We start from the raw sequence: 20,572 nt of genomic DNA, 5'->3' as shown, positions 1-20,572 counted from the left end.
AACAATCCTGCGTCAGTAAGACGTTGGCTAGCTAACCAGGAGGTCCCTTGTTCGATCCCGGTTTTGGCCGAGAAAGTAGTGATTTTTCGGCTCACTTCCTCCCTTTTGAGTGGTGAAGGAGTATAACTGTTCGAATGCAACGAAAAACCAAGGTTCCATGTAAATCTGATGGTGTTATTAACAAAATAGTATTCGCAGATTCGCACTCGGCATCAATCACTAGTGACAATTTTCCTCACCCACTTATAATAATAAATAAATTTCTATTAAAATCAAGTTATTTCCCCTGAACAATTAATTAATTATTCATTGTTATTGTTGTAAGCGACCGCAATAATTACCACTACTGTGGTTGTTCCTTTTTGTATGTTTTTAGTTTAAGCGTGTTTTGAATGATAGGACAGTGATTATTTGACACAAAACATTCTGTTAATTTCATTTAATAGAAGATCCTTTATTTTCTATACGAGTATCGATATCAAGAACTGAATATCGATATCAATATTTTCCCGTAGTTGCCGACAATTATTGGCTATATCAATATTTTTCGCCAGCCCTAGTTGACAATGATGTTCAAACCTATCTGTGAGGTTGTGATAAGGTATTTTCAAGTTTTATAAAAAAAACATTCTCTAAGGCAGGGATCCAAAAATAAAACAGAAAAAGAAATAAGAAGACTGACGAAATTAGTACTTACAGAAAAAATCATTTACAGGTTTTTTGCTTGTTTTACTACCAGGGGAATTAGATTTTCCCTTCTCCTTTTTCACTGTAAAAAAATATATATAAGAAACTCAAACTCTATTTGACAGATACCGAAAGTAAACTAACATATAAAACACTGACAGAAACTTTTCAGGCTCGATATAGATCAATCACTTTCTCCTGTAACACAAGATTTAATGAATTTAAAGAAATGAAATGAAATAAAATGGGTTTTACGTCCTACCCCGAACTGGGCTAATGAAGACGAGCATACGCCATACAGTGTGCTATGAGGGAAATTTTGCCCAGACAGCGGCACTATGGCCTACTCTTATATCAAATTCCATCTGTCAATGGATCTTTTACGTGGACGCCAATGTGTACATGGGACCTTGGTTTTCCGTACCATCCGAAGGACTAGACAGCTGTCCTTGTCAGGCAATCTATCCTGCATCACTGACAAGGGGGAACCACACCGGTGAATTTAAATTAAACAGGGCTTATAAATATGAAATATACCTTCAAAATATTCTGGAATTTGATAAGTTTCCTCCTTATGCCATTATGAACAACCCGAACAGATTCTAATAAATTCCATTGAGAATATTTTTCTGTATCGTTTTCAGAAAATTCATCACTCAAAAGGTGAATGTGAGAGATACACACCAAAACACATGCAGAATTTATAATCTGAAAATTTAGAAATTTCTGGGGTCCTTTCTTACTAAGTCTTAAAATATTATATTGAGAACTTGTGTTCAAAAAGTATTCATGAATTTGAACATGTTAAATGAGCGAGAGAAATGGGGTTTAACGTCCACTCGACACAAATTAGGTCATTTCGAGACTAAACATTTTAAATGAATTCTAAAGGGCTATTCATAGTAACTGAACAAACTGCCTTCTATACAATGTTCACAAGTACATAATTTGGAAAGAGTTCCGCAATACGAACAAATGAACACTCCCTGTCAGTTTATTTTTATTTTTAACAAGAACTGGGCCCTTATTCACGAAAACTTAAACTAAGTTACAACCGAAATGTTAAGAAATACTGCAACTTCCTTGGATATATGCAAATTGATTTTACTGGTCAGCCAATCGAATTGCAGTATTTCTTAAAATTTCGATTGTATCTTAGTTTAAATTTTCGTGAATAAGGGCCATGTAGTGTGTAGAGCATCAACCGGTACATCAAATGTGGGCGGATAAAAATAACACAACTGTTTAGAGCATCTACCTGTACATCAAAACACATGTAAACAGTTTCATAATACACATTTTTAGCATACTTTACCAATATGACAAGTAGAGTTTTCTCCCTCTAATTGCTGATCCATGGTGCATGTTTAGCTAGTTTAGTTTTCTTTCAAAAGAAGGCTTTCAAACTATTTGTTGATAATTACTACATTAGATCAGGTTCCCATTTTAACATGGACTGCCCTACAAGAGGCAGACATTGATATTGTAAGGTTTTAGCAATGTTAATAGATTTGAAGATGCTTTCATCTACATAAAAATTTACAGAAATAATTTATTTTCTTCTCTTTACCCTTTTTTGATCTAACTTCTTCCTTTTTTGTGTCTTCAATTTCTTCTTTTATTTCTTCTTTTATTTTATTTTTTATTTCTATTTCACTTTTTTCTTCTGTTTCCGTTTCCTACAGGTAAGTAGAAATTAAATAATTTTCAATTTGAAATAATTAAATTTACAAAATATCTACATAGCCTATGTCTTAAAGAATGAGCACTGGCAGGAAATTGTAGTTCAGTAACATACTGATCAGCAGTGAATATTCACTAGGCCGCTACAATCACTGATAGGGATGAAATCGATGCAACTTAATGAACCACAAATATTAACTTTTTTCCTCCGACAAATTAAATTCTAAAACATTTTTTTTATGTATTAGAAAAATAAATAAAGACGTTGGAAGTATTTGTAGGTAAAAATTATTTCCTATTTAGTGTAAATGGGTATTAAAATGAGTAAAAGACGCCATTCTGCCCAAACCAGTAACGTCTAATGCAAGGCTCTACAATGCGACTGAAACACTCGCATTTGCGAGTGAATTTTGACAATGGCGACCAGATATTTATAACTGCTAGGTTTCTGGCGAGTGAACATATATCTTGAAGTCCCGAATTAACACTATAGCTATCTGAACTTTTCTCCGTAAAGATAACGTAATCGGCAATGATCCCGGTCAACTGTCACTCTTGTTTCTTTCCTGGTTTGAAATTGGGTCAATCGCATTGTCCTCTGCGAGGAAATTCTCATTGCGCATGCGCTGTATTTATCGGAAGTTTACGAGACAGCTGACAGCATGGCTAGCAGAGGAATCAAACCTATATCGTCTTACTTTACTAGTAAAGTAACTTCGTCTCGCAGTGAGTCTCAGTTGGGGAAAAATGATGATAGTCATGCTACTGACGCTACACCATCCAAACAAGCAAAATTACAAGCTTCGCCGTCTTCGTTTCGCAGTGAGTCCCAGTCGGAAAAAAATTTAAAACATCTTTTATTATTATTAATAATTATAGGACGACAAGTTGAAGAGTTATGTATGTTCACAATATAATTTAGCTATATCATACAACAAATTATTCTAATCTTCAGACTTGGCAACTGAAAATTTTGTTTGGCTAGTGGTTTTGAAAATTTACTTATGTTTGCACAAGTAAGTTCAAAATGCTGTGTAGAGCCTTGGTCTTATATGTGTAAACAATGCACACGCCACTGAGCCAATGATTGAGGCCACGCGATGTGATGTCACATGTTGAAGGAAGTCACCTTTTACAGAGATATTAGAAGACTTCCGTAATCCTCTGTGAAACAAATTGGTTGAGTAACATTCTAGACATCATTTTCAACAGTATTTTAAAAAAACAAAAAACAAAAAGAACTGTGTAATAAAATTATTGTTGCTGAATTGAGATCTATTTTAACGATTTTTACCTTCATTTCAACATCATCAGTGTCTGCTGGTAAAGGCTTTATTCCTAAATCTTCATCCGTTTTAACTGTGGATTCAGATTTTTGTCGTTTGGCTGGACTCTCTACTGGAGCAGACTGTGGACTGTCCGCTATACTCTTTCTTTTAACAGCACTGCCTAATCCCATACTCTTACGAGCTGAAAAAAATGTTCAAATAATTAGTTTCAATAACAATTTGGAGCGACAGTGGCTAAGTGAGTAAGACGCTGGCTCACTAGCCTGGAGGTTGTGGGTTTGATCTCCGTGTTGGCCGAGAAAGTTCATTTGGATTTTCCGGCATGGTTTCCCCTTGTCAGTTGTGCAGGATGGAGGACCTGACAAGGAGAGCTGTCTAGTCGTTCGGATGGGTCAAAAACCTGTGGTCCTGTGTACACATTGGCATGAACGTAAAAGATCCCTCGGTAGTTGGAATTCATAATAAGAGTAGGCTGTAGTGTAGCTGTCCGGGCAAAATTACCCTCATATCATACTGTTTAATAATAGTAGGGGTATGACTTTCTGGTAATTGTAGCCAATGCAGTCAACACATCATATCCTTTGAAATAGGGTCTCAGTTTACCTGTTTTACGAATAGGAAATCCACCAGGAGATTTCAATGGTGATGCTACCGTTGAGGTATCTGTTTCCTCATCCTACAATTTAAAAAAAATATTCTTTCAATTGTCATCCATTTATCACTGATTGAAGACCAGTTGTTAATTAAAGAATATTATACCTGTACAAAAAGAGAGAGAAATGGGGTTTAACGTCCACTAGGTCAAACTAGGTCATCTCAGGACTAACACATGGTTCAATTTTATTTCAATTTCGCTTGCGCATAGGGGTCTTTAGCAGTGGGAGGAAACCAGAGGACCCAGAGAAAACCCATGAAGTTGGACAGGCGACCCTACTCCTTGTCACGTACAACCGGGGAATCGAAAAACCCGCCAGTTGACTCAAAGACAGACCGTATGATAAAGCGTGGTAAAAGCGTGATGTAAATGCCAGATATCATGCTGTGGACTCTGTGGTCGCCAAGGATGGCCGAGTCATGTTCAAAACAAAGCCAAGGTTCTGCATTCTGACTTGGAAAGCTGTGAGACCTTTTTTAAGTTTGTAATTTTTTAGGACATTTTCTTGTGTTGTGTTCATTCACGTTTGCCCGCGACCTTGTGCATTTTCTGGTCGCTGTACGGTCGCAGCCGTGCAGGAAGGACGCCGCCCCGGTCCGACGGGGGCTTTAATGACACATTGAGCCTTTAATTAAAATCTTTATTCATACAAAAATATGACAGAATAAAGTACAAACCTGAACAGTTATAACTTCAGGTGTTTTGGACTTTGGTGTTTTGCTACTTTCCAAATTTTCTGACTTTTTATTTACTTTAGGACTTTTAATTTCGTCATCAGCCACCTTACTATTCTTAAAACTATCTAACTTTTTCTTAGTTTTACTAGTAATCCCCTTTTCTTCAGTTTTGTTGGATTTTTCATCAAGGTCTAATTTTTTATCAACTTCTAATTTTTCATCAATTTTTGTTTCTTCAACTGGCTTTACTTCATTTTCTTCGTCTTCATCACTTTCAATAATCCTTGAGCGCTTTTTACTACGTACTTTAATTGGTGAGTCTACATCACTCTTGACTGGACTATCGACTTTCTTTGGTGAATTATTCTTCACCCTCATAGGCGATTTTTCGGACGGCCTGAAATAGAATATACAGTAAATATGTCAAATTATTTAAAGGTCACTGGAAAAGCAAGTAATTATGTCGACGTATCCTTTCCGCCAATAAACAATCTGTGACGTCATTCTAGTCTATATTTCTATGAGTAGAAGGACTAAAATGACGTCAAAGATTGTTGTTTATTGACAGAAAGTTACGACTACCTACGGAGAACAACGGAAATTACTAACATTGAAATTTACCTGTTGCAGGTAATATTGACATTCGGGTCGTGTTATATTTATGGAAAGGATATGTTGACATAATTACTTGCATTATTTAAAACATTTATGAAGCTTTTCCGGTGACCTTTAAGTCCATCTTGTAATCAAATTTTCATGCACTATGATAGGAATTTAGCATTTTTTTACTCTAGAGATATATGAACTGTCTGGCTTGTCGTGTGTCTTTCTTGATTCTTAATGCGTTAAAAGTTGTTTAAATTTACTTTTATATTGGTGTAAAGACATAAAATTAAGATTCTTCTGATTTCTGACATTTAGCATTTAAATCCATACAGATAGATTTTGTAAGGCAATCTGATTAAAGTACAGATCTGTATTCCGTGTCACTTTTTATTATACTTTCAATGGTCTCCACTACATGAAGATCTGACCGGTTATAGTGGAAGGTCGCGTCAGGGGTCATACCAGCGGCTTTTGACCCTATGAGGTCAGACGTTTGATTAACTAATCACCGTTGACGTTTCTAGTAGGATATCCACAGTTCCATGCACCGCATGCCAAGAACTCGCCGCAACAGTCTGTTTCATTGACTAATCCCTCACATCAATCAGAACCTGGGTTATATAACAACTCTTCCAGATCCTAGTGTAGTAAAGACAAGTAAAACAAAATTTTGAACTATAAAAAATGAAAAGAAATAGGATCTGTGTTTTAATCAGACTGCATTAATAAGGAAACAAATGCATTGATAATACTTACTCTCTGTTTTTAGAAGCTGGTGGTTTAGTAAAGAAAGATCTGAAAAAATATAAAATAGTTTTATTAGTACTGGAGGCAATATATGATTTCTAAAAAAAGAGCTAAATCTTTATGCTAGTTTCCCACTATCACGATTCGTGCTACGATTGAATTCGTGGTGATCCTATCAGGTATTATCATATATATTGAGGTCAGTCGTAGCAATCGTATTGATCTATCGAAACGTATCCGAATATATCCGAATGTACCTGTACGTACCAGATCTGGACTCAATAGGGATAATATTAAACACTATTTTATTCTAAAGAATAAAACTCGACAAGAAACTACATCTCATCATACTAAATAAATCACAAATCCAATATTTCTTTTTAATAAGAAATTTGTCATATTTAATAATTTATTAAAACTAAAAGAAAGAAAATCTCTTTCTTGTATCTAAACATGTATTTTGGTGTTCTGTTCACATAAAACACTTTCTAATTTAATTTATTTTACAAAAGGAGATGGTGATAAGAAAAATCAAAATAGTGAATTTGCAAATATTTATATGACTTTATAATTTAACCACTATATATTGTGGCCATCTACAATCCATCACAGTTCCTAAATACAGATTTTGGAAAATCTACTTCAACTGATTGGCAAGCAAAATAAATGTCTGTTTACAGCAAATGACGTAATAGAGAAATAAACGAGTGGGCGTTAAAGGAGCAAAGTCGCTAATATTTGGGACCTAGAAATTGACACAAATGGGTCGCAACGCATACAATAATGTAATATGAATGTATATAAATTGATTCACATTCAATCGTTTCTGTTTTTACTGTAATTTTTAATCAGTTAGGTTCGGCGAAATACACCAGTATTCTCAATCGAATTTTAATCTCTAGCGTTGTGTTATTCTAGTCTACGCCGATATTATTTATTGGGCTAGCTCTCCAGATAAGAATATAGCGTCACCGTTTGACATTACTTGTGGAATATGCCGAGCCTTGTTTTTCGATTCCCTTATTACCAGTAGCGCTGAAACGCATTATGGTATACGATTTGTGTACCAATTGTAAAATGTTTATTTTGTCTTAAATATTGGATATCAGAAATCCATCTTTTCCCGGTAAGATCACAACATCAATGTTGATTTAAACCGACAAATAATTTGTGTTTTCAATGTCGAAGATTTTGGATGATATTGAGTTAGAGACTTAGCTACTTTAAACCCTATTTCTCTCTCTATAAGCAACAAACACAAACTGTTACTATAAGGTACATTGCGTAAACTGAGTCATTATTAGTTAAATATTCACACTCAGGGATAATAGGATCTAGTTAGGACATGAAATAGAGACCTTTGAATGATAGGTACCAATACAACAGAATGTCTGGGAGCAACCGTTATACGGATTCTGCTGTGTGTTCTGTGTACATTTTCCCACCATAAACATCCCAAAGGTGCATTTCGCATACCGGTGCTTGAAATGCATCGCCTAAGAAAGAAAATTAAATAAGTTCACAGTTACACAAGTCTAGCCCTCACAGTGATAACAAGCAGACGACTTGCAAGATACGCCCACATTTTGCAAGAGATGGATGAAGAACAGAGTAGTGCCTGTTGGAAGATTTTCGGAAAAGGAGGTCACAGAACGCTAAATATTGATAGGGTTTGTTTTGTCATCTCATTACCCCCTCCCCCCCACTACTCCTCGCAGTGTTTCGTTTGATTAGTCCTAATAGCTACATGTAACTGCGTAACAATGCCACTTGGGTTTAAATAGAGCTCCAAATATGTTTACATAACGTTAATTTATGACTCACAAAATTTCTTAAGACCAATTAACCAGTGCATAACAGAATATTGCAAAAAAAGCTAATTGTGTGTCAAACGAGGCTGTCAAAACGGCTACAACGTAAACAATACTGTTTGGAGACAAACAATACTTTCACTGTTTTTAATACCTTAAACATGCATTATGCAAGAGCTAAATCTGATTATTGCAAGTCTTAATTTAGGCTTCAGATGTTATAGAAATTATAAATTAGATCTTTATTTAAACAACAAGCCCAAAATCAACTCTGTAGATCCACGGATGGCTCGACTACAGCTCGGATTTAAATAGGATTTCACTAATTGATTAATTCAAGTATGGGGCAACCTGATGAAAATACGTCAGTTAGATCGAGGCTAAATGATAGAGTGTACTTAGCGAGGCCGCTGTAAAGCGTTTCCGTATGCCATTGAAAACTTTACTTGATAATCGAGATATGTAGGTGGAGTTAACGCCTGTCAATCAAACGGTCGGCCAAGGTGAAGACGCATTTCGCTACCATTTCTAGGCAAATATTACAACGATGATAACTATGTTCAGAATAAAGTAATTTGACTGAAATTTTCAATATATTCTTCTTTCATCATCTACTTTTGAACTGTTATAGCAAGAATGGCCAATTCTCTATAAAAATCTCCCATAATGTATCTTTAAATCACTGTCCAAAGTTTAGGGATGACCCCAGATTGAACGGGAAGAATAGACACACTCCCTCAAAAACTCAAGTATCAGAAGTCAATCCAGCAGAGAGGGAATTCTCAGGCCATTGCTTCAGGAATATGATGATACCCATGCTTCACACCAAATTTAAACCAAATCCTTTAATATCGTACTACTGAGCTAGTATTTTCTAGTTTTCGTTGATATATACTCTTCAAAAAGAGTAGGGGATATTGAAATGCAAATACCTATGCAGGTTGTGATATGATAAATAGTCATGGACACTTGACATGCTTTGACTGTATGTTCACAGATGAAGAACTTATCGCCCCAACAGAACCACTGAGCTGTACGTGACACGCAATAGCGCCATACACATGGGAGAGGGTCATTGTCAAATTTGACACTTCAAGAAAGGTTTGATGAAAACTGCCGCTTGCTGGTTTATCCTATCCACATTTGCTTTCCTATTGGTTCTTGCATAAGATTTACTGTTTAGCGTATCTTTGCTTTAGTGTGTTACGTTTAATTTGATCGGGAGATGTGTTCGTCGACGTCAACATCAACGGACAACACTGCAAGAATTGGCCATGGTACTGCAAGAGGAGGGGGTCAGATTGCCCCAAATCGTGATTGGACGGTTGATTAGGAGCATGCCACGATGAATTGCTGAATGTCTGATGATTGGTGGGAGCAATTACTCATTATTAAGACAAAAAGCAAAAACGTCCATTTTCACTTTTGACAGTGTACATGTATCTCTTTGCGAGTGAAATGGAGCCTTCAGATAAGCTGCCCATATGAACTGTTTATGTTCATGTGTAGGCAATTGGCCTGTTATTAACATATACTGGTTACCTCTAATAAAAACAGCAGCACATTTTCACAGTTTTGTATTGTTTCCGTTTCGGAATATCCCCTACTTTTTTTGAAGAGTATATATGTAGAGAACTGGAATATTGAGACATGGATAATCGCTCTTAAAGGACACTTTCTGTAATTATTCTATTTATTGTCATTTTTGCTATATTATTAAATGCATACAAACATATTTAAAATACTCTTGATATTCAAATAATGGTCTGAATCAGTCGCATTAATAAACTTTTTTTTTGTAGTTGGAATACTTAGGCCACACAAAAAAAATATTCTGTTTCTCAGATACAGCTGCGTCATCAAAAATGGGCCGTGTCATCTGTTTTTATTAAAAAAAATAAAAAATAAAAATAACAACAAAGTCACACTCGGCAAACCTCGGCAGATTCCGGTACCCTACATCTACCCTCGGCTGTATGATAGTAATTGATATGTACCTACGCCCATACATTTGCGATGCGGCTACCGGTTTACTTTAACAGGAAAACGTGTCGCTTTTACAAAAAAGTCCCAAAATGGCGTCTTTTGTCAAGTGTACATGTATATAACTAAACGAGCAGAGATATTGTCTCTAGGCTGCTGGTTTGATATAATTCCCTGGTAATTCCCTGGTAATTCCCCAAACCCAATGCCAAACTTGACTTTTGTTGATATACTACACTCTCCACTGAAATCTCCATGGGTGCAGCCATTTTTCATCCGGGACCTTTAAAATAGTTCCAATATAGTGGAATTCGTCATACAGCCGAGATTAGATGTGTAGAATCTGTCGAGGTTTGCCGAGTGAACAAAGTCAGTAATTCTTGATCGTTCATATTCCTGTGATCAAAGGAAGTAACTCTATTGAATATTTCTTGATAACAGGAAATGAACACAACAATCGGCTATCAAGTACGTTACCATGGAAATCAATATAGACAATCACAAATGGCACTTGGTATCGAATGTTTATTATTTGCAAAGATGGCAACAATTTCGTTCTTGATCCGTCTTTTTTTTTTATGATTAAAATGCCTTATCTTTCCCAAGAAATAAATTTGAAAATATTCTCCCAGGTACATGCTTTAACAATGAGTACGGACGGTATCTATACCATAAATCTGGCAAAATAAAAACAGGCAGATTTGAAATGTAGATAGATGAAGTCACAGAATTATTCGGCCATTATTTCAAATTCTTGCTTATTGTCGTATTGATCCTTTACAGGATGATCAATATTGTAATATAAGTCATGTGAGACGGGAGTTATCTGCCCCTGTCGACTCTTCACTGTAATATATATATTGAAGTTAATAAAACAGACACATACTCCGGAGTGTGCTCGAAGCACGAACATGTCTTGTGTTAATATATAGGGGGGTTTGAGATATGAATATGACCGTCCATTCACGTGCTGATATATAGAAGGCGTCTAGAAGGTAGTGATCCCAACACAACATTATATTTTGTTTTTCTTATAGAGCTGAATAAATATTATATTTATAATAATTTTGTGTGTTTCTTAAAAATGAAAAACTAGCTCGATTTTGACAAAATAAAAACAAAAATCTTTTTAAAAGGATTTTCTGAGAACCAGAATATGTTTTTGTGTGGCCTTATTTGTACAATGGATTATGTTTTGCCAATTTCATGTCAAACACATGGGTAGGTTTTTGATACCAGTAATCTTAAAGAGTGTAAAGAGCTAACTAAATATTATTCAGTCTTTGAAATTGCAAAAACAATTTATCGGTCCATTCCATCTCATGGTGAAAATATGGGATTCTAATAATGAACAAGGCAAAACGTTAGTTTGAAATTAATTGTTGAACTATACCTTCGATGTTTACTGGACTAACCAGGAGCAAGCGACTACCATTAAATTTGGACTACTCACCTATTTCGACAAAACAATGAAATGAAAGGGGGCGTACATCTTGCAAGTGTGCAATGTGAAAATTTTTGCCCATACAGCAGCGCTACTGCAGCTAGTTCAAGCTTTGTAAGTCTTGTTACACTCGCTCTATTGGCTTTTTGTCCAAACTTTTTTAGTTCCCAGTAAATTTTACAGAGGCAATTTTTTACTGCTTAGCGGTCGTGTGTCAGTCCCTATAGGCTGTGAACGCCTTTACAATGTAAAGGAACATTTTAGTCAAGTTAGTTTGAGCAAAACAACCGATTAGCTTTTGCGCCGCCATGACCATCGAATTATAGGTCAACGCACAATATTTAAGAACGTCAGCGATACAGAGTGAAAGACGAAACAAAATTTAGGTAACATGGGAAACAATTTAATTTGGAATCTTTGAAAAAATTACGAAGTGGATATTTAACCGTATACGGCAAAGTATCTACTTCCGCTATTTTACCGTACATCGTTTCGGTGCAGAAGCACGATTTTACGGGAAAAACATAAACCACTGACAGTCTTAGTACTTAAATTAAAACCAAAATCCACAGAAATGCACCCTCGACCAAAATAGAATAATATTCTAAATGCTTTTCTACAATTTACATTTATTATCTTATTTTCTTTTAAAAATAATTCTCCAGTTTCTACCATAGAAATTCAAGTATGGCTATTTCGTTCCTTTATAAGAAACGGAAAAAGAAGCAATGTTAGACAAAGAATGAATAGAACTGTTGGGTTAGGGTTTTGGTTATGGGTTAATGTCAGACACCAAAGCGAAAACTGCTAAGTCCAGTTATCAGAGAACTGTGCATGTTAAACGGAAGCGTACGGTAAATTAAAGTAAGGTGCCATATATGGTTAAATATCCACTGCCAAAAAATTAACATTTAATATTAGACAAAGCATTAATTTAAATTGATGAAGACCCCCCCCCCCCCTCCCATTTTCAAAGAATAGATTATAGAGAGTTAGCTGTTTAATTGATTAGTTTGTTCATACAAAAACATGTCAGAAAGATTATTTCTATTATAACATGTTTTGTAACGTTAATCTTTATTTAGTTATTATTATTTTATGAGCGTATAATTAACCGGGTAAACCAATATGGGTTGTTGGCGGACCGATACTTACGTGATTGCTTTCTGCATGTTGAATCTGTAAGTAAACCTATTTATTTCTATAAATCACAAAAATAACCCATGTAAACAAAATCGAGCATGACAATTCGCGCCCTTTCGCCACTGACAATCTAAAGTAGGAAACTTATTCAAGGGGGATAAATCCTGTCTAAATATTAAAAAAAAAACCTGATTCATATTGTATAAAACTGGTTTATTTCCCGTCCTAGTTTAGTAAAGTAGTGGAAATGCCTATAGCAAACAGTATCAATCTAAAAAGAATTGGACAAGACCAAAACATTTTTTAATACGTTATTATCACAATATCGAGAAACCAATTATTATGCACGTTTCTTGTTTACAATTTATAATGACGTCAGCGTCAGGTGTTTATACGTCATTTCCGTTTTTCGCCATTTTATTACGGAAGAAATAGAGAAGTACTGAACACGGTTAATTGGATGATTATTTTTTTCTAATGAATTCCAATCATGTGACAAAATTCGGAGAATAGCTACGCATAACAACTGTAAGTATTTATCCGTAAAGCTATTTGAAATAATGATACGGTTTTTAGCATAATAATACGGCATATGTTGATCTTCAGAAAAGGCAAAAGCATATCTCGAGAGCCTGATAGTGATGATTGATTCTGTCCATCTTCATACAATATATGTTGTGACATCTGACTATATGTGACTGCACCTCGAGAAGTACATACCAACATTGAAATAGCTCTGTTCTTGAAAAAGTTTGGTGTTTTTAATTTATATCTGGTGTTTTTTCGTCAGTTTTTCATTTCCCAGTCAAACCAGGTCCAGGACACTGCTGAGTCGAATGACATTTAAGTTATGAGTGACAGTCTTGTCATACACATACATGATGTAGCTGTCATGTTAAAAATATTATTTACTATGTAAACTCAAAGCTTAAAATGTCACAACCTTTTTGATTTGGGTCCAAAATAAAATGGACATGGTCAGATTCAGTGGATTTTATTAATTTTATATGTTGATTTGTTTTGTCAGATAAAACTTCCATTGTTTACACATAAGCTACATGTCCATTAGATAACAAATCTCATCTATCAACCCTCTGTGTTTCGAGATAAGAGTTGGTGCTATTAACTTCAACGTAGCACATACAGGAGCGATTCGCACCCGGCATTTGTAAACAAAATTGACAATATTTTTAATCAAAACAACGATTGATTATTATTATTTATAATATTTCTGCCACACCCAACTACAATTAAGCATATAATCCTACCTGAAACAGGTACAAATCGTCGTTTTTAAAAATGAGGCGTTAAGTCGTTACTAAGACCGCCATCTTTTTAAACGATACGCTGTCATCATGAAGGCGGGGCTAAATATAAGGCTTTTATAACAGCCAATCAAAAGGGCAATCTAAAGCACCGTAACTGTAAATGGATTTCAATGGCGGTGAATGTCAGACAAAAACAACGCTTCATTAATTTAAACGCGAATATTTGGAGTTAGGCGATAGTTGTGCCACTACATTGGTCTCTGTAAGTTTAATTAATCATAATAGCATAAACTTATCTTATTGCAAAGATGTTACATGCATTAATAAAGAAATTGAGTTTGCCACTTGGAACTAAAGGCATCCAATCGTAACTAAAAACAAACACATCAGTATATCTCAACATTTTTAGCTACGTTCTCGTAGCTACATGTCCATATACTTCTATAGATAAAGGCTTTGTTGAGATACATTTGTAACTATTTTTGAATCGATGTGTCGAGAGTGCAACATAAGGTAGGTTGTATATTAATACTGGCCTATGCATTTGGAGACATATAATTTAACGAAGACAGATTTTCACCCCACAAAAGGAAAATCGACATTTGATTCCCATCGAGGAACTTGAGGTCTAATCATTTTAGACATTCTTAAAGAGCACATCAAGTATCTAAACACTTCAAATGTTATTGTGTTTTGATACACACAGAAATAAATTTTATCTTAATCCATTATTTGTAATTACGTAGGCTAATTGAGATATCTTCGTTTAATCAAAGTAATCAATAATTTTGCCAATTACTAAAACACTCTTAAGTGTTTGTAATGTCACAGTGATAAAAATTTTATTAGAAGTATGTAATACTATACATTCCATTAATATAAAGCTACAGCTAGCCATTAAAATCTGACTGATTCTTAATCATGCGAATGATGAAAAAAGCAGACTAAACAGTATGATTTGTTTAATATGAAATCAGCGAGACCATGTAGTGTAGCTTATTTCTAGTTCTATTCAGAACTTGTTGTAAATAAACCATAAGCAAGAAACTCTTTCCGGAACACCTAACACAACTTGATGGCAGTAACTTTCGGACTGTTCCCTGGCTAAATTATGTATAACATTACTAACAATTAGTGGAATTGTATTTATGGACGTTGAATACCTGTATTTGGATACTCGTTAGGATCTATGATACTTGATTTTGTTCTAGTTACATGTACATGTACATTGTACCTGCTGTGAAGAATATATTTGAGTAGGCCTCCAATACAATTACACTAATAAATTATTGAGTATGAATTCCTGTGTACAGTGTATAATGACAATACACTAGGCCTAATGATCATTCCACCTGTTCATAATATAGACTTTTGGTTTTGAAACTTGTTACTTGTTTCTAAGGTTGTTTTGAGATATACTACGATGCAACAAAAAACAGCACTTTTATAAATGGATGATTTTAAATGGTTTTTTTAGAGATGCACTTTAATCCTACAAAACACGTCAATAATGTTTTTATGATGATGTTATCGCACCACAAGTTACTGATGATTTTATTGTGCAGACATAGCCAAGTCGGTGCAGAAAAGTAGGATGTTAAGCTCCATTTCATTTCATTTACTTTAAGCATATATACCATGTTTATGTGTTAATTTTTTGTGCTCTTTAAAAGTGGTATGGTATCCTTTTCCCCATTTCTTATATTTCTGTTAAGGAGAGTGTGCCTATTCGTGGAGATGGCAAGTAAAAGCGAGGTCCATCCATCATGTAAGTTTAATGAGGTGCACAAAGAACCCATGACATTCATATCACGATTCATAATCAGGTCACCAATTGCTGTAAGAATTAACTACAAATAAATGCTTCGAAAAAATCCACCATTTCGATTGTTTACACCAAGCTCTGGCATAGTCTACAGTTACTCAATGAAGTTAAAGTCAATTCACAGCCAATTTTATAACGTATTTCACATGCTTATTATCATTTGTTTGACACTAGTTTTAAAGCATTATGAAGTAGTTACACATGTACCAATTAGACATGTATCTCCCAAGACATATTTAGGTGACCAAATTCTACAATTGCTTTAACGACACCACCATGCCCTGAAATAAGTGGTCGGACACAGACAATGTCCAGTGGAATTGACCCCTCTTGACGACCGAATTGCCTTTCGGTCGGAAATGATTGTCCAACAGAGTTTTTGTAAAAAAATTAAGTTAAAATTTTTAATTGCCATTCACAAAAACATTACGCATCAAATTGAGTTGATTGCTAATTATTAGATTTAAAAAATCCAGACCCCAAAACGCTGTACCGGTATATGTCATTTATTTGCAATGATGTTAATGGCCCTACTACAGATGCCTCCATTTGACGACATTCTTACCCCTGCTTCACATCTGTCTAAATTTTTTCAAGGAGGGTTGGATGGCTGAATGGTTAGCATGTGCGCGCTGTATCATAAAGTCTGTCATTGAGTCAACTAGCGTGGTTTCGATTCCCCAGTTGTACGTGACAAGGAGTAGGGTGGCCTGTCCAACCTCGTGGGTTTTCTCCAGGCCCTCTGGTTTTCTCCCACTGCAAATGACCCATACGCGCAAGCGAATTATGGAAATAAAATTGAACCATATGTTAGTCCCGAAATGACCTGCTTTGTGTCGAGTGGACATTAAACCCCATTTCACATCTGTCTAAAATTTTTTCATGCTGAAATTGTTGATCCTGTAAGCTTTTCTGTCGGCCTTAAATGGGCTACAGAATTTAACAGATTGTGATTTTGAAAAACTGCCTGCAGTTAAAAAATTTCTTTCTGCTGTGATGTTTACTAGAAATGATGAAAATGGTTCTGTAGACTATAATGGTGTTCAGTTTTTCAAGGGTAGAGTATGACATTTTTTTAGTGCAGTCACAAAACTATCGTCTTCTTCGTCAGCATTGCATTTTGCTAAGTCATGTAGCTCATATAAAGATTAATAACAACAAAATAATTGAGAATCTCCTCAGTGCTGTAAAAAAAAGATATGAACAGGGTGGCAATTTAGCTGAAGTGATAAAGACTAAGGCAACAAACATCTTAAATAATTTTACATGGGGGGTTGAATTGGATATCTCTTCTGATGATATTAGTTTTGCTGATGATGATTTACAATTTCTTTATAAATATGTTGAAAAAGTATTGAACCTTTCTTGCTCTTTTTCTGAGATATTAGATGAATGGCATGATATGATTGAGTATTCAGTTAGATGTCTTCATCCTGCTATATATGATTAATATAAGACATGGAAATACCTCTTGAAATCAGTTCATTTGCAATCAAAATGGAAGAATATTTTAACAATTATTGAACTGTTATACATTTCATATTTCAAATACAAAACTTGAAAGGTTTTTCTCATTGCTTAAAAGAACAAAAAATGATACCAGATGCTGTTTAGGGGAACAACGTCTTACAAACAATGTCAGAATATTTGCTGAAGGACCATCTCCCACCTACACATGATTGATAATAGAATAGTGCCATGTATATTTGTGATGTCATGTTTTGATATTCAATTTATTATGGATATTATATTATAGAATCTGAATTCTAAACATTCTCTACAGCAAAGTTATTGGCATTTATATTAAAATTAGAGCATCTGATTTGGGTACATGTTTTACCTAAACAATTTAAGGGTGTTTAATTAAGAGTGACAGGTTAGTTACTGAAGTGACAAAAAAAAAAAGAATCGTAAAAAAATTGATTCAATACACAAATCATGAGAAGATGAATGGTTTTATCAGCACTAGTATCGTTTACTTGTATATAGGCCACCTACAGATTTGCTTACAACTACGTACATGGTACCGAGCCAAACCAAGCACAGATTGAATCTATGACATCACTTTAAAAAAGGCCCAGTTGATTCTGTTATGAAAGGGCTCTTAGAAGTCTTGGCTCCGTGCAACGTGATATTAATTTGAAGATGCTTTTTCAAAACACAACAAACTGTTTGCACATGTACATGTAGTCCAGTAATAGCTACATAGTTAAAGATACATTATGTATAAACTAAAATCTGCCTATTTCAGGTCTTTATTTTGACTTCAAGACTATTATTTAGTCTCGTTTGTCCAGTACCATTACAACAATAATAAACAATATTCGCTACCTAATAACTTCGCTCAGAATAAAGTAATTGAAGTGAAATTTTCAATATTCATTTTTTATTATCTATTTTTGAACTGTTATATTATAGCATGAACAGCCAGCTCTTTATCTAAATCACACATAATGCATCTATAAGACATGTTATCCGGTCACATGATCATCATCTGAATTGAATAAACTGGCCTTGCTCATTGCTGTTAAGTAAATTTTGATATCATTTAGTTCCCATTAGCTTGATATTTTCAGTTGAAAACTGTAGTTAAATAGAATTTTTGTTTAGCCATTTGACATTTGATTTTCATATTTAAAGATAGGTTCTCAGAAAAGTATTTATCGGGTGGTTATTTCCAATAAAAGTGTGGTAATTTTGGTATATATAGAAAGTAGAGATATCCAATCTTACTAGAAAAATACTGGATTCCTCGAAAAACACTCATGGAGCGTATACAGGACAGAAATGTAAGGGTTCCCCTAATCAACAGCCCGACGATTAGGAATTTCTGCACGCGTTATGTCAAAGGTCACACGCGAACATTGAGCGCTTGATGTACAAGTTGATAAACTTTATGAAGAGTTAGATGTACAACACTTTCTGTGAGAAAAATGACGGAAAAAGACGCGGGTAGTGGATAATTCGAGAATTTAATTAGGATACGATATTTGTAATAAATAGTAAGCGATTAAAGACAACATCGTCTTATGTATGCAATGAATTCTCCTCTGACTTGCAAGAGAGGTAAGTCACGTGAAGTAAACATGACCTGGTTTGATCGAATTTTTATAGCAGGACATTCCTTAGCAATAAGAATGTTTGAGAAGGATTTGAAGCAAAGTTATGACAAATTAATTAGTTTGAATATGTTTTTAGTCCATATATACCATTAAATCGCCTAGTTTGTACGCGGGAACCTATCTTTAATAGATAATGCATGACAGCTGCACAACAAAAAATAGACAAAACATGTAATACTAAAAGTAAAACATAGCACAATTGAATACATATCCTACATTTAACAGAAAGCAAAATATTAAAGATACATTGTGGAAGATTAGATAAAGAGCTGAAATTTCTCACTATAAGAGTTAAATAATAGATAATGTAACAGGAATATTCTGAAAATTTCCATCAAATTACTTCAGCCTAAGTCGAGAAATACTCATTTTAAAAACCTTGTAACCTGGATTGTCGTTGCCATTGTGACGAAAATACTTGATTATCCATTTTTGCGTTTAATCATCAATGGCTGTTGAACGATGCATGTAGATGGGATTAAAATCTAATGAATATAGAAAGCATCAGATGACATTGAGAGTTGATTATGGTCTTTTCATGTTAAAAATACATTATAATTAGATATTTGAGACTTCGTCTCACTTTCCCATTTTTAAATTAATTTTTTAAATGGCAAACAGTTATTCTAGTTAAAATCTTGAGTATCCAATTGCATCAAGAGTTGATTATGGTCTTGTTTTGTTAATAAATGTCTAATTAATAGTTAAGATAACATTTCAAACCTAAAGAAAAATGTGCAATAGGCAGATTTAGCTCTTGCATAATGTATGTTTAATAAATGTCTAATTAATAGTTTATATAACATAAAGAAAGACGTGCAATAGACAGATTTATCTCTTGCATATGCATGTTTAACTTGAGGCATCTGTGGTTATGGAAAAAAGAATGTACATCTAGCCTGTGAAATAATTTGCTACAATCCTTCAGGGTTTACAGATATTTGCTTGTCAATTTTATAATACTACAGTAATAACAGTGTTATACTATAATGCTATATTTAAGTAAGTGATAATAGGCTCATCAACTTAATATAATGAGATAATGAACTTAAATATACATTATGCAAGAGCTAAATCTACCTATTGCAGGTTATTTTTAGGATTTAGATGTTATCTGAATTATCAATTAGACATTATCTTTTCCTGACCGTAATCAACTCTCAACGCCATTGTTAGCCTTTGATATTTACTGGATTTGAATACATTTTGTGATAGGTAATTTAATGAAAAAATGGCTAATCAAGACTTTGTTTATTATCTTACTAACCTTAGTAATGATTGAGGCTAACCTAAAATTGAATCTCTAATATCTCGGTTCAGAGTGACGCAATTTGAAGCTTGCGCATTGTATCACAAGGTCTGTCATTAAGTCAACTGGCGTGGTGTCGATTCCCTGGTTGTACGTGACAAGGAGTAGGGTTGTCTGTCAAATCTCGTGGGCTTTCCCCGGGTCCTCCGATTTCCTCCCACTGCTACAGACCCTACATGTACGTGCAAACAAATTATTGAAATAAAATGGAACCTTATGTTAGGCCCGAAATGACCAAGTTTGTGTCAAGTGGATGGTAAACTCTCTCTCTTTATCTAATCTTACGTAATGCTTCTTTAATGTAAGACTGTGTGATTGTACAG

The 20,572-nt window shown here is 34.6% G+C and overlaps 2 protein-coding genes across 5 annotated transcripts in view; one reads left to right on the top strand and one right to left on the bottom strand.

Annotated features, from left to right (window-relative positions):
* Positions 1 to 13,527, bottom strand: part of LOC126812219 (DNA ligase 1) — a 56,349-nt gene extending 42,822 nt beyond the window's left edge. The window contains exons 1-8 of one of the 4 annotated variants that reach the window (XM_056098664.1): positions 12,738 to 12,885; positions 7,703 to 7,840; positions 6,354 to 6,392; positions 4,992 to 5,388; positions 4,263 to 4,335; positions 3,665 to 3,840; positions 2,258 to 2,366; positions 698 to 769 (exon numbers count right to left, since the gene is read on the bottom strand). In XM_056098664.1, coding sequence (XP_055954639.1) covers positions 698 to 769; positions 2,258 to 2,366; positions 3,665 to 3,840; positions 4,263 to 4,335; positions 4,992 to 5,388; positions 6,354 to 6,392; positions 7,703 to 7,840; positions 12,738 to 12,754 — 1,021 coding nt within the window. In that variant the 5' untranslated portion in view covers positions 12,755 to 12,885. Of the gene's footprint in view, positions 1 to 697; positions 770 to 2,257; positions 2,367 to 3,664; positions 3,841 to 4,262; positions 4,336 to 4,991; positions 5,389 to 6,353; positions 6,393 to 7,702; positions 7,841 to 12,737; positions 12,887 to 12,913; positions 13,074 to 13,445 lie in introns of those variants that run through there. The other 3 variants (XM_056098666.1, XM_056098667.1, XM_056098665.1) reach the window with 3 other exon arrangements.
* Positions 13,133 to 20,572, top strand: part of LOC126812231 (transmembrane protein 184B) — a 41,403-nt gene continuing 33,963 nt past the window's right edge. Inside the window, exon 1 of the mRNA XM_050538516.2 lies at positions 13,133 to 13,253. The gene's annotated coding sequence lies outside the window, so the exon portion shown is untranslated. The remainder of the gene's footprint in view (positions 13,254 to 20,572) is intronic.

Source organism: Patella vulgata, chromosome 2, assembly GCF_932274485.2.
Source record: "Patella vulgata chromosome 2, xgPatVulg1.2, whole genome shotgun sequence".
Classification (NCBI taxonomy): Eukaryota; Metazoa; Mollusca; class Gastropoda; family Patellidae; genus Patella; species Patella vulgata.
This window is presented reverse-complemented; position numbering and strand designations above follow the sequence as displayed.